Here is a 14,036-nt window from a genome sequence, read left to right on the forward strand (position 1 = left end):
CAGTGTACATTTGCATGTGTTCTGTAGTCGCAAATCATTACAACATATATGTCACACCTTTTTGCATTTCATATTGCAAAACTTTGCTTTTTCAATTTCTGATTCAGTCAAAATTTCTGTTCCAGACATGCAGTAATGAGGACGGCACCAGTATAAAGCAACACACTCCACGCACTAAACAGAAGCTGCTGCCTGCTACGACAAGGTCATTGTGTGGACATTGGCTACTACTACAAGGTAAACAACATATGGTTCAGAAATAAATATGTTTGATCTATGCTGTATTGGCTTGCCGTTTGCAGCAGATATGAATGTTTGTTCATATATATGGTTCAGTATAATTGGTTCGAACATATAAAACCCACATAAATTTGGCTAATCTGTGCTATATCTCACGTGTCACCGTTTTGCCCCAACAGAGTCTATGCCAAGCACATCTTGGTCATCACAGGAGCTCCTATCTGCACCAACAGGAAGGGGCTGGAGCCGAATTTGCAAGGCTTTTACACCAAGAACAAAGAAGCACATGCACAAGAATATGGATGAGATATCAAGTCTGCAAAGGACTGTGTTAAGACTGCAAGGAGCTTCAGCCACCATTCCACCAGCACGGACATTTGGCTGAGTCATCCAAGTAACTCAAAAAGGACTTTCTAGAAATTCTTCGTCTTCAGATGCACCTGCAACATCTGACCAAGCACGGACGACGCTGGCCAAAAGATTGAGTTTCATCAGTTCGTCCTTAATCAGCTTCCAAGCCATGTTAATTCCGTTTGTGCGAAGTGTAATTTTTCTTCTATAAATGCAAGCTTTCTCATTGCCCATTTTTGTTAGAGGTTATTCATCCTCATCCAAATATAAAGGTCAACCTTTATATTTGGATATTTCGCTGATACTTAATACCAGTCACTGTCTAGCAGCCTAACATATCTGTAGCAGTATCTTCTAGTGTATGTTGTCATGCGCAATTACTCTCCTGAAATAGCTGATGCAGCATCGGCATGCGTCTTGCATTAACCTATGCACATGTGCTATGCACCATTTTACTTTTCTTGGTGTTTTTAGCCTTCAATGCTTGCAGAGCAGAGTGGCTTCTCTCTTGAATGCAAGCTTTCTCATTTTCCATATTCCTAGTCTCGTTGATGATTGCTCCTCTTCCTTGATAGCCTGGGTCTTTGTGCAAGCTACAGTGAAGTGATTGATTGCAGAATCTGGTTTTGCTGCCACACTTGGTTGTGGTAACTGTGTTACAGATGTGGGGGCCTGGTCAGTTGCATTGGTAAGCAGTCCCTCGAGGTAAGCATTTGCTCCTGCAGTCCGCAAAGCGACATAGACTCCCAGTATACACACACCGTAACTGGTGCGCCCCGTTCGTTCTGGCCTGCTGCAGCCATGGGCAAATTGTGCTTGTGGCCTACCTCGGCCATGATTTGCTCAAAACGGAGACCAGCATATGTGCTTACATGGTTCGAAGTGTATGAAGTTGATAGCCGTATGGGTGGAAAGGCCCGCAAGAATGGCTGCCGAAGGTGATGCCCACAAAAGCGACTTGTCCACATTGCGACAAAGTGGGACACAAAGTGTGAGCCACACATAGCGGCCCCCGAAAGAAAATAAATGTGCAGGTTGGAAAGGAGTTAACGCTAAAATGCCGGGTAGTCCATGTCGCTGTGTTGGTTGCGGCAGCAGATGCCTGCGTCACCTGATTGCTTCGCAATGGAAGTTGCTCATCTTCAACGGCAACTGTTGGTTCAAACAGGTGCAAGGCTCTGTCCAATCTGTTTGTACCGCAGGTTGTCGCTCGTTACCAGACCACCACATGTGACAAAGGCAAGCATTATGCCTGTAAGATGGTTCGTAGCCAATGTATAATGTATTGTCAACCTCAAGCGGTGACTGATTGCCGTTTAATTTTGCTGTTATGTCACTTGGTTACGGTCGCAGTTTTATGTTTTTCGAATATTGCTGCCTGGTCGGTTGCACTGGGAAGCAGCCTCTCGAAGTAAGAATTTGATCCTGCAGTCTGCACAGCGACATAGACTCCCAATTTACGCACACCGTGATTCGTGCTCCCCGTTCACCCTTTCCTGCTGCAGCCATGGGCAAATTGTGCCTCTGGCCTTTCTCGGCCGCGATTAGGCATGAACGGAGACCAGCATAAGTGCTTACATGGTCGGACGTGTATGAAGTTGGGTGGAAAGGCCCGCAAAAGTGGCCGATGAAGGTGATGCCCACGAAAGCGACTTGTCCATATTGAGACAATGTGGGACACCAAGTGTGAGCCACACATTAGCGGCCTCCAAAAGAAAAGAAACATGCAGGCTGGAAAGGAGTCAATGCTAAAATGATGGGTAGTCCATGTCGCTGTGTAGGCTGCGGCAGCAGATGCCTGCGTCACCCGACTGCTTTGCACTGCAAGTTGCTCATCTTTAACAGCGACTGTCGCCGCGAACAGGTGGGACACTCTGTCCAATCTGTTTCTGCTGCTGGTTGTTGCTCGTTAGTAGACCACCACGTGCGACGAAGTCGGGCACTACGCCTGTAGGTAGGCAGCTCAATGTACCCTAAGAGACCCCGTGTATGTGAATGCTCACTGTTGCCATATGGTTCGTCGCCAATGTATGATGTATTGTCTGAACCTCATGCGGTGACTGATTGCTGTTTAATTTTGCTGTTATGTCACTTGATTATGGTCGCAGTGTTATGTTTTTCGAATATTGCGGCCTGGTCGGTTGAACTGGGAAGCAGCCTCTCGAAGTAAGAATTTGATCCTGCAGTCTGCACAGCGACATAGACTCCCAATTTACGCACACCGTGATTCGTGCTCCCCATTCACCCTTTCCTGCTGCAGCCATGGGCAAATTGTGCCTCTGGCCTTTCTCGGCCGCGATTAGGCATGAACGGAGACCAGCATAAGTGCTTACGTGGTCGGACCTGTATGAAGTTGGGTGGAAAGGCCCGCAAAAGTGGCTGATGAAGGTGATGCCCACGAAAGCGACTTGTCCATATTGAGACAATGTGGGACACCAAGTGTGAGCCACACATTAGCGGCCTCCAAAAGAAAGAAACATGCAGGCTGGAAAGGTGTCAATGCTAAAATGATGGGTAGTCCATGTCACTGTGTAGGCTGCGGCAGCAGATGCCTGCGTCACCCGACTGCTTTGCACTGCAAATTGCTCATCTTTAACAGCGACTGTCGCCGCAAACAGGTGGGACACTCTGTCCAATCTGTTTCTGCTGCTGGTTGTTGCTCGTTAGTAGACCACCACGTGCGACGAAGTCGGGCACTACGCCTGTAGGTAGGCAGCTCAATGTACCCTAAGAGACCCGTGTATGTGAATGCTCACTGTTGCCATATAGTTCGTCGCCAATGTATAACGTATTGTCTGAACCTCATGCGGTGACTGATTGCTGTTTAATTTTGCTGTTATGTCACTTGGTTATGGCCGCAGTGTTATGTTTTTAGAATATTGCGGCCTGGTCGGTTGCACTGGGAAGCAGTCTCTCGAAGTAAGCATTCGCTCCTGCAGCCTGCACAGCGACATAGACTCCCAATTTTCATGCACCGTGATTCGTGCTCCCCGTTCGCGCTTTCCTGCTGCAGCAATGGGCATATTGTGCCTCTGGCCTTTCTCGGCCGCGATTAGGCATGAACGGAGACCAGCATACGTGCTTACATAGTCCGATGCGTATGAAGTTGATAGCTACATGGGTGGAAAGGCCCGCAAAAGTAGCTGATGGAGGCGATGCCCACGAAAGCGACTTGTCCATAGCGAGACAATGTGAGACACCAAGTGTGAGCCACACATTAGCGGCCCCCGAAAGAAAAGAAACGTGCAGGTTGGAAAGGAGTGAACGGCTAAAATCTGGGGTAGCCCATGTCGCTGTGTAGGCTGCGGCAGCAGATGCCTGCGTCTCCCGATTGCTTCGCAATGCAATTTTGGCATTTTTAACGGCGACTGTCGCTGCAAATAAGTGGCACACTCTGTCCAATATGTTTCCGCTGCTGGTTCTTGCTCGTTAACCTGACCACCACGTGCGACGACGACGGTGAGCCGTTTACGAGCTCGCGTCAATGATTCCAGCGTATCTCGACATGCAAATTTTATTTCTGCTATTGCACGAGGATGTACACTGCTTGTCTTCTGCCAATAAAGTCGCGCGTTCTGTTCACTCACTTGTGGCTTGTTTGTATGGGCGTCAGTAGAGGCTCTTGGCAATTAGAACGCACCAGCTAAGCGGCAGCGAAGGCATTGAGGCATGCCGCATAGCCTGCAGGGCAAGCACGGCACGTACCAGCGTACGCGACCGGCAAAAAAACGGCCATATTGAATTTTGCGCTAAAAAAAAAAAGTTTGCACTTCCGCTTCCAGATTGAGCAACGTCATCTGGCGTCCCCGAAAGTTAGTTCCATGCGCTGCCGCTGCTTATTTTCGAACCACTGCCAAAGGTACAGTTTCCCTTCTCTAAAGTTGTTCTTTATTCTATGGTGTATTCTGTGGTTCGTTGTTGACGGCGGATTTCAGCAAGCATGTCATCCTTGGAACTGTAGCCTTCGCCGAGTTTCTTAAGAATATCAGCTGACGATGCCGACGTGCTGCGTACCTGGCTGCATAGTCCGCTATCGGAACGATGTCAACAGTTTGGCGCACCACTTTTTCTGTGCTCCCAGCAATGCGATGCTTCGCTCGGCGTGAAAACGAGCGATTCCTCGTGCCGACCGGGAGCAGTTGTTGTTGTTGTAGCCTGTGATGCGTGTGGCTCCTACCCACGATGTGGCATTGGCCAAGAAATGGGTGGATTATTCGAAATTATTATGGAGCATAAATTTCCTAATAGCTATTGAAATAGCATTGAATAGCGCAGAATTACCTGTTAAATAAAATCAGGAAGGTCATATTGAATGAGTAATAATTAATTTAATAGTAAAAACAAAAAGAAAGGAATTTAGCAGGGCATTCGTGTAGATTCCGTAAGGAATGTTCCGACAGCGAAGCATGCATCCCTGAGGCTGAATCCCAAAGTGGACGCTCCGAACGAAAGAAGACCGGGAACACTGCGAAATCAACGGCACGCGCTCGTGCCACTGCTCCCGCGTTCGTCGTCGTCTTCCACAGCTGGCTGCGTGGCCGTTCATCTTTCCAGCGTAGAATTTCGCTTCACTTCTGTCGTCGTAACGGGGAGGCCGCGTTTGCGGGGGCCATTGCTTAAGGGAGTATGAGCCACTCATTGTCTTACGTAACGGAAAGATTTAATTTTGAAGAAATTTAATTTCAAAGAATCACAAGCGGCAAATCGCAGGCGATGGCTGCTAACCACGCCGCCGAGCAAACTCTAGACATCGAATGCAAGCGACAACTGCGAACTGCGGGCATACCATCAGTGACGTCGTTCTCTCTCGCAGCCGATTGTGTGTGTAACCTCATAGCTGAGAAATACTTTAATGAACCCTCGGGATTAACCCAGTGCTAAACACAGGGGCCGCACGTTTCAGCTTCGCTGATTAAGCATCTTGACGGAATGAAAAATCCGGCTTCTTTTTTTTTGTGTGTGTGTGTGGCTTGTGTGTACAAAGACCGACCTCATCTTTCTTTTTGTAGCGCTTCTTTGGCGTGGTGACAAGCTTCGGTGGGGATGAAGATCATCCTAAAATCACGCACTTTGGCCAGATATTCAGGCTCCTGAGCCTAAACTGCGCGAAACGTTAAGACGACAGGAAGAAGCACACGACATTTAGAGACGCAGCTTCTGCGCTTCGCTGTATGCGTTTCTTCCTTTCGTGCAGTTTACCCTTCTTTGAGTATTAACGAACTGGTGCGATAAATCTTATTGGTGTAGGTGGATATCGCTTTCTCGTGGTATCACTAATTCGGACAAGGGGAACGCCAGCGAGCGTGAAACACGCACCAACGGCGGCCCGTCCGCACGAGCTCAAGGCTGTGACGAGGCGTCTGCAGTGGAGCCCGATGGAACAGCGTTGCCCTCTGGCGGCTGTCACAGAAGTGGCGACAGCGGGGTGTATGCGCGCGGGCGGGGAGTTTTACAACTGAAGCTAGTCTAGTAACGTTGGCCTGAACGGTCTAATTTCGCCTTAATTAACCGCAAAGGTCGTGGGTTCGACTCCCATCAAAAGTACAGGGTTCGCAGCCGAATTTGGTCCATCGTTTGGTCACGCCGACAACGCCAGATTTTCCGCCTCATGAGCCATTTAATGTTTTCGCAATTATAAAGACGGGGAAACGATGACGACGGCATGCATGACGACCACGTACGCAGTGTTCAAGCTGGAACTCACGTCTGCGGATACGTACTGCAACCCTGGTCCGACTAAGTTAATTTAGCTCTACATCCAGTGCACATTTGCAATATGTCCAGCCGCCAAGCCACCACGGTGGGTGACAGTGTATATTAATAGTCTAGACCAGTGGTAGCGTGTTCTGTGTTTACTATACGTGGTAATACAACCTGATAATCAGTGCGGCAAGTGCTCCACCTGAGCGCCGCTGTCCAGAGAAGACAGCATCCTTCGTACGCATCTACAACGCCGGTATGTCGACCGACTCAGCCGCCACGCCAAAGCAATGGCCAGACACGGGAAAGTAGACACTGAAAGCCCCATTGTTTGCAATGACGCAAGTTTTCAGCGCTGGTTCTCTATATGCTCTAATGCTGGAACGAGGTTGCATCGCCACCAAATGCGATTTGCAAGAAGTCTCCAAAAAGTACGTCCATAAATGCTACGTAGGAGGCGAAAAAAGACGACGGACCTGTTTTGCATGTCTCGCAAATGAAGTTTCTTTCCTTTTTGTTGGACAGTATATTTAATTAAAAAGTTAAGTTTTTCTTTTTTTCTACTGCTATGAACATAGCTGGCTTGAACAGAAGTTTCCTTTCGACACCCTGCCACCATCAACCTCAGCCTGCGAACACCAATATGAGGTTCGAGCCCTCTGAATAGATAGTGAAAGCAATCGAGCAGAAATGTTTAGCCTAAGGGCATTCGCACACAAAGGGTAGAGCCATCTTGACGTCGTTTACGACGATTAAAACCGCTGCCTGTTCGATGAAGTTCGATTTTGTAGTTCGGTGAACTGGAATTTCGCGCTGCCTGTAAAATAGTTCTTATTTGCACGTCGGCCGTCGCTTTTGCTTCCGGCACCCGGTTGTATACGTAATAACATCCGATGTGACGTACCGGCGCTGGCGCACATAGGTCCATAGGTGTCCTGTGGGCGCGCTCGCTACGTGTGTGTATGCGTGCTGGTGTGCGTGCTGGCGCCGGTGGTTCTGAACATTTTGCGTATTGAGCTGGCCTGCAAAGAGAAGCTTCGCCAGCTTTATTTTGCAGCGTGTGAGGAAGCAATTAGGTGTGTCCTACGAGATGCGGTCAACGCGATTCCGTTGCGCGTAGTTGTGTACTGCTGTGTGCGGCGGTGTGCTCAAGACTGGCATGGTGGGATGGGCAGCAAGTGTGCAGTGATGCACCGGCTGCTTCAAGTGCGAAGCATTCATGCAATTGAAATGCGGATAAACATTGCAACGAGAGTTGCCTAAGTAAGTGCATGGCGGAAGTAAAAGATTGGAAGTGGATGTGTGTGTGCGTGAAAGCGTCGGTATACGTGCTAAAATTGCGCGACCTTTCCTGTGTTCGTATTACGTTGAAACGGAAAGTAATAGCAAAATCCAGTTACAAGGAAGTTGTGCGTAGAAAATAACGACCGATGGGAACTTAATGTCAAGCACAACCTTCCCGTAAAACAACAGAGTGGAACAGTCGATTGCACAGACTGTTATATTTTAAAACGTGGTATATTTTGTATGTAACGGAGAAGCTTTGTTCAGATTTAAAGATTACCGCGGGTGGTTGGTGATTGCCGTAACTTCGTAACTGCATAACGAAACACAAACCAGCGTTTTCAAACGCAGTTATCCGCCTCATACGGCGTCACTAGTTCATTGGAGAACTTCGTTCTTTGGGATGCATGCTTGTTGCAGACGTACGTTTGCAACAAGCATCGCTTAACCGAGCAGACGTCTGCTCGATTCAGTGCTCTATCTGGAAAGGGACCCTCCGTTTCCGCCTGAAACTTTATTTAAGTTCTGCTCTTGGTGTAGTTATGAAAAGAGTCTACACCACTGGACTGCCAAAACAATTTGCGTCTGCGTGTCAATTTGTGCTTTATCCTGTTCGAACACCGAACGAAATTCTCTTAAATTCCTTACGTACAAAACTCGCGTTAAAGAGCAGCAAGTGCATCAAGAGGAGTGCGTACAAAATGTGTGCACATTTTTAGTGCAGACCAATTAAGTACAAGGCATGCAAAGTCTGAAGAAGTTTGTTCGTCATAGAAAGCACACGATGCATTAATATCAGATTCGCAGATATTTTTCTTCCTTGCCAGCTGTGATGAACGAATAAAGAGTGCTCACGGGGACAGAAGCAAAGATGTGAGCACAGCGCTCCACCTATAATCAGTGCTGTGGTTATCAGCGCTGCCTCTGTCCCCAGGTCCATTTGATTCGCTCTACACTTCGGGAACTAGTTTACACCAGTTCAGTGCCACAGCGCTCCCCCTATGATCAGCGCTGGGGTCATCAGTGCTGCCTCTGTCCCCAGGTCCATTTGATTCGCTCTACACTACGGGAACTAGTTTACACCAGTTCAGTGCCAGTTCCTGTTCATGCATAATTGGCCTGGCACTATCTTGCGCAAGCCCTGCACTACCTTTTAAACGAGTGCAAGATATGCTGTTAACTTGCACTGTGTCAAATCGATGGTGACTCGCAGATGCTGCATGTTGAACTGGTATATGGATTAGCGAAGTGCAGCTCCTTCTGAACTTGTTCTGGAGTGCAGGCGATTTGTACAGACCTCCTGTTTTTGTGTGTGTGCTGTTAGAGATGCACCAACAAGCCGTAGTCTACTTAGCAAGCTGTGTTTGTGGTTGTTGTGGAAGCAGTGGCATTACCCTGCAGCTGTGTAACTCTGAAGTCCACTAATGAGAGCATACTTTCTTGTTCTCACCCGCCGTGGTTGCTCAGTGGCTATGGTGTTGGGCTGCTGAGCACGAGGTCGCGGGATCGAATCTTGGCCACGGCGGCCGCATTTCGATGGGGGCGAAATGCGAAAACACCCGTGTACTTAGATTTAGGTGCACGTTAAAGAACCCCAGGTGATCGAAATTTCTGGAGCCCTCCACTACGGCATGCCTGATAATCAGAAAGTGGTTTCGGCATGTTCTCCAGGTATGGCTCCCTTTGTAGTCAAGACGATGGGAATGGGACCTCCTCATAGACCTGTGACCTCCTGAGGGTCCCCCTTGGAAGATTATGAGGTGAGGAACTTGGAAGATCGCAGAAGTATTTGTATCACAGTAGCTTGGTGCTAACTACGCAGTTGTGAAGGCAGTAGACCTTGCTTTTATAAAGAGCACTCGATTCTGTTTTGAATGAACTGCTTTGAGCATTTTTGAAGCATTGTGGGGCATTGTGACCAAAATTTAGAACACTCTCTCCATGCATGACAAGTAATCAGTCACAAACAGAGTGTTCTAAATTTTGGTGTAGATGGCTGCTTTTCTCGACAGTCACCATCTTGCGTTTTCTTCCAAGGCTGATGTGGATGGCAAGGAACATAACTTCTAGTGGACGGCGTCAAAGTGCGCAAACAAGGCTAGTTTGCATGCTCTCTAGTGATCTGATGGCATAGGTGAGGGACACTACAGCGAGCTGCAGTATGCAGTGGAGTGCTGTTGAGCCAGAGATATCCTCGTGCGACCACTTTTACATTGTTATGCACATTGCCGTCAGCCCTTTTCAAAATTAACTTGGAAGTGAATAACTAAAAAGTTGTGGAAGCAGCTTAAGCATATTCTTAAGATAGCCGTCAGTTTATGTGAAAAGTGACGCTAACTTGGTCTAGATTGTTTCGTTGTCACAGACAATGAAAAGTACCCCTTAAGTTTGTTTAGAATACCGCAATTTGAGATGAAAATCGAGAATGTAGCATCAACATGCCATCCTATCGTATGTGCATTTGTCTCGGTGTTTGTTAATAGAAAAGGGGTTGTTATGATAGGAAATGTGAGCGGACGGTTTTGTCTCTACATACGTGTGTGTGCATCTTTCCGTTAAAAGGTGTGGTACTGAAACAAAAATTTTCATTTTCACAATGTATCAGGCAGTAATAGAAACTGACTTGAAAAGCAATCATTTCCCTGAGCTGTCTTTGGGTCTAAGGAGGGTATAATTGTGTTGAAGGCCTGTTGATGTGGCTGAGACATCAAACATTATACATAACTGCTGTATAGCCAAGATGCACCGGTCTTCAGGAAATACAGGTTTCTGAAATAGAAGTGTGCAAGTTGTTATATTAGGTTCATTGTAACTTGTCATCACTTAATACTCCGATTAAACGTCACTAAAATAGGATGCCAGTGAAATTGTAGTGAATTCCTAGCTTTTTCATTTTTTTCATGTCTGGTGTACTAAGGAACGCAGCGGCCAACCAGTTTTATTGCAAGACTGAGCAGCCCACTTGCATTGAACTCACAAAAGCGATTTCATGTTTGGTGCATGTCAGCCTTTAGGCGAGAAAAACTTGTGTTGTCAAATTGAGAAATTGAAATTGTAAACTGTTCAGGACAAATCGTCAAATATTGTGACGATTTTGTGGCCATGCACTTTTAAAACATTGGAAACATTGTGGCCAATGCACTTTTACATTATTTTTATTTTAATCAGCCATACGAGACAACGTAAAGAATAAGCCGTTTGACGTAAAATACTTTATGTCGTGCCACTAACTGTGATGTATTACCAGTGTTCCTAGGTTTGCAATATGTGCAATACAAATTGTTGGATTGCTTTCTAAACTATTGAGTAATCTAGACAGCTTGTGATGCAAACCTCTAAACGGTTGACCCATGCCTTGACCATGAGTTATCCTGAGCCACCTAAATTCTTTTTTCTAAATTTAATATCATGTACGGAACACAAGTCAAACTACTCTAAGCCTTTGACCAAGGTACTTGATGGGGTAAGGGAATAAAAAAGTTACATCAAATGTCAAACCAAGTTATTTCAGCTTTGACAGGCAATTAATGCTTGTACAAGAACAGCTCGTACGTCAAGCTCTGTGCAAATAGAGTTGCTTAGTTCATTAATTATTTTTTTAATGTCTATGAAAACACTCTAATTGCTTTTTTTTCTTTGTGGAGAAAAAAATTTAATTAGGGCCAACCACATAAATAATTCAAATATGTCTCTCTCCTAAAAACAACCTCCTATTTTGTAGCTTTCATGCACCGATACTGTGGCAGTGTCATTCGTGAGCTGACACAGCTTTGAGGTGAAATGAAGTTCAGCCAGAAGAGATCTGGTTGAACAGTGTGGGCTCAGTGACGACCCATGTGGTTCTCCATATTCTCTGGGCAGAAAATCACTGTCGCTGCTAATGGTTAGAACAATTTATCATTTACTTCAAAAAAGTGAACCAATGGGCTTCTGATACAAGCTCAATTTCACACCCTAAACATTTCTTCCGTATTATCTTGTGATCACAGGTGTCGAATGCCTTCTGTAAATCTTTAAAAATGCCCATACTATATTGCTTTCATCGATTTCTCCATTTACGAAATCGACAATGTCCTCTTGGAAAGGGCTTGTGTTCGTTTTTTTATACTGTGAAATTTGGGCTGAAAGCCTGAGATTTTGTCGCAAAATGAAACCATTTCAGCATAAAGGAGCTTTGGAATATGCAGGCAAAATAATGATGAAACTGCTGTAAGCTCGTAATTTGTTCTGAGTTGCTTTATTTTTAATGGTTTTTGTAGATAAGACTAATTAGGGATATCTTCATAGCCTATCAGATTGGTACTGGTTACAATATCCCACAACAAATTTATGTCATGAGCGTGTTTAACATGTCTGTAATGTTTCTGTTTCTAATGTCTCTGACACAAGCATCAAGACCTCGCGCATGAAGACCTCGAAGTACTCGACAAATCTTTTATTCAGTTATTTCACTCAGCTAAGTCGAATAAGTGTTAGATTTTCTTATTAGCATTGCTTTTTTAGTAACGCTCATAAAACATTGTTTGAATTCATCGCCAAGCTCCCTAACTTTTCTTAGAGGAGAGTTGTTGCTGAGCACTTCATCAATTGCCTACCTGACCATTCATGATATTCAATGTCTTTCTTAAATACTGGAAGTTGTGATTTATTTTACTTTCATAATATTGCCTCCTTTCTCTGGAGCTGTTACTTGCTCTACAGGCATTGCTTTGCCACCACTGTTTTTCTTTAACATAACAGCAATTTATTAATTGCTTAGTTATTCAAGGTTTTCCAAACTTTTTGTTATTTGATAAAAGCCACCTTACAACACCTATAGAATATTGATTTCAGTTCAGTTATTAATCCTTCGTATGCTTATACTTGGCCCTAACTTGAACTGGGTCCCCAATCGAAGTTTCTTTCATTAAGTCATCATGTGGTTTGAAAATTTTATTCTTTTGCCAGTTCACTGTAGCTAGGAATCACTAGCGAGTGCATCTACAGCAACAAATAAGTTTTTCTTGTATAACATCAGTTCTCGTTTGTAACAACCTGTCTGAGTATATGATCTATGCATGACCTTATGAACTTGCTTCCAAGAAGTTATTTGCCTGTGAACCTTACCATTTTGTGTTCTATGCCTTGCCCTGATATAAATGTTAAGCAGGAACACAGGACGAGGCATGCTTTCTTTTGAAAGCATGCTCAGAGGAGACGGGCTGATTTCTGGCTGCACCGGTGTCATGGATCTGATGAACAAATGAGATGTACAGCTGTGGGTCACATATGAGAGCTGCCTGTACAAATTCCACACGGAGCCATAGGCGACTTGGGGTGGAGCGCATTCCCAGTTTCTTGCCTGATGTTTCCCTGATTGCTAAAAAAGCTTCCTCAAAATATTTTTTTTTCTTTTCATTGGTTGTGCTTCTTGATGTGTTTTGCACATTCAGATAGAAAATTAAAATTTTTTTTTTCTGGTATTTATATGTCCCGTTCTTGAAGAGTTAAGGGGGCCCTGGAATGCTGTTTCTGGGTTGCCATATTTGCTCTAGTTCTCTTCTCAGCGTGTTGTAGAACACAATGCAAAAGGAATTATAAAGATTTACCTGCACAAACCACAATTATTGGTCTGAGAAAATTCAGAATACAAGCAAAATGAGAGTTACCCTCCACTTGAATTTTCGCACCTTTAAGGTGTACATTTCACTCTCCCATAACATCAAATGGTGACAACCATTATAAGCAGGGCATTAGTGGAAGTTGGCATGCCATGGTTACCAAGCCCATTCAATTTGTTGATGGTGTTCCGTGGCTTTCTCATAGCCTCTGTTATCGTGCAGCATGTGGTCTGATTTCATAGGCCATGGCACCATGTTTATGGTTGCAACAGCTCCCGTTAAGTGGCCATTGGTGTGCCATAGTGCTAGGCATGTGGTGCCTCATTCCTATGGTTCCAACATTTTGCCTGTGACTCTGCAATACCTAAAATCGTTGTAAAATGCAATGCCATAGCATTTACTTGCAATAGTGTGTCAAACTCTTACATCACGCCCTGTCTACGAAGTACACAACATCGCCGCTATTGGTACTGCCCAGCAAGATTTCCCTGGCAAGTTGCAGGACGCTTTTAACTATTTCTTAACTGCAGTTTTTCCTGGTGAAGTCATTTCAGTGTTGATGTTCACTGCCAAAATCTCATTGTCCTGTTTTTCTATGTTTGATAAAGGTTCCTGTAATTCATTGAGGAATTCTGGTATCGTTTTGGTGGATGGTTCATAAACAGGGCGTAGTAAAAATCTTGCATTCTTGTTTTGTGTCATAAGCAATAGCACCTGAGCTTCTACAAATGTCTTAGTGTGTGGTTCACACACGCAGTTCGTGGGGCAAACCTGTATCACTGTGGAAAATCTGTATGCGAAGTCAAATGTGTGTAGATAAAATACATTGACGTAGGCCAGCTGGTATTTGTTGAAGTCTGC

At 45.2% G+C, this 14,036-nt stretch overlaps 1 protein-coding gene across 5 annotated transcripts in view; it reads left to right on the top strand.

Moving 5' to 3' along the window:
- The first annotated feature begins 6,113 nt into the window (after positions 1-6,113).
- The window catches only part of LOC135912764 (polypeptide N-acetylgalactosaminyltransferase 11-like), an 80,951-nt gene continuing 73,028 nt past the window's right edge, over positions 6,114-14,036 (top strand). The window contains exons 1-2 of one of the 5 annotated variants that reach the window (XM_065445329.2): positions 6,114-6,391; positions 9,247-9,335. In XM_065445329.2, the coding sequence (XP_065301401.1) occupies positions 9,331-9,335 (5 nt within the window). In that variant the 5' untranslated portion in view covers positions 6,114-6,391; positions 9,247-9,330. The other 4 variants (XM_065445306.1, XM_065445314.1, XM_065445298.1 and 1 more) reach the window with 4 other exon arrangements.

The sequence above is a fragment of the Dermacentor albipictus genome, chromosome 1 (assembly GCF_038994185.2).
Source record: "Dermacentor albipictus isolate Rhodes 1998 colony chromosome 1, USDA_Dalb.pri_finalv2, whole genome shotgun sequence".
Classification (NCBI taxonomy): domain Eukaryota; kingdom Metazoa; phylum Arthropoda; class Arachnida; order Ixodida; family Ixodidae; genus Dermacentor; species Dermacentor albipictus.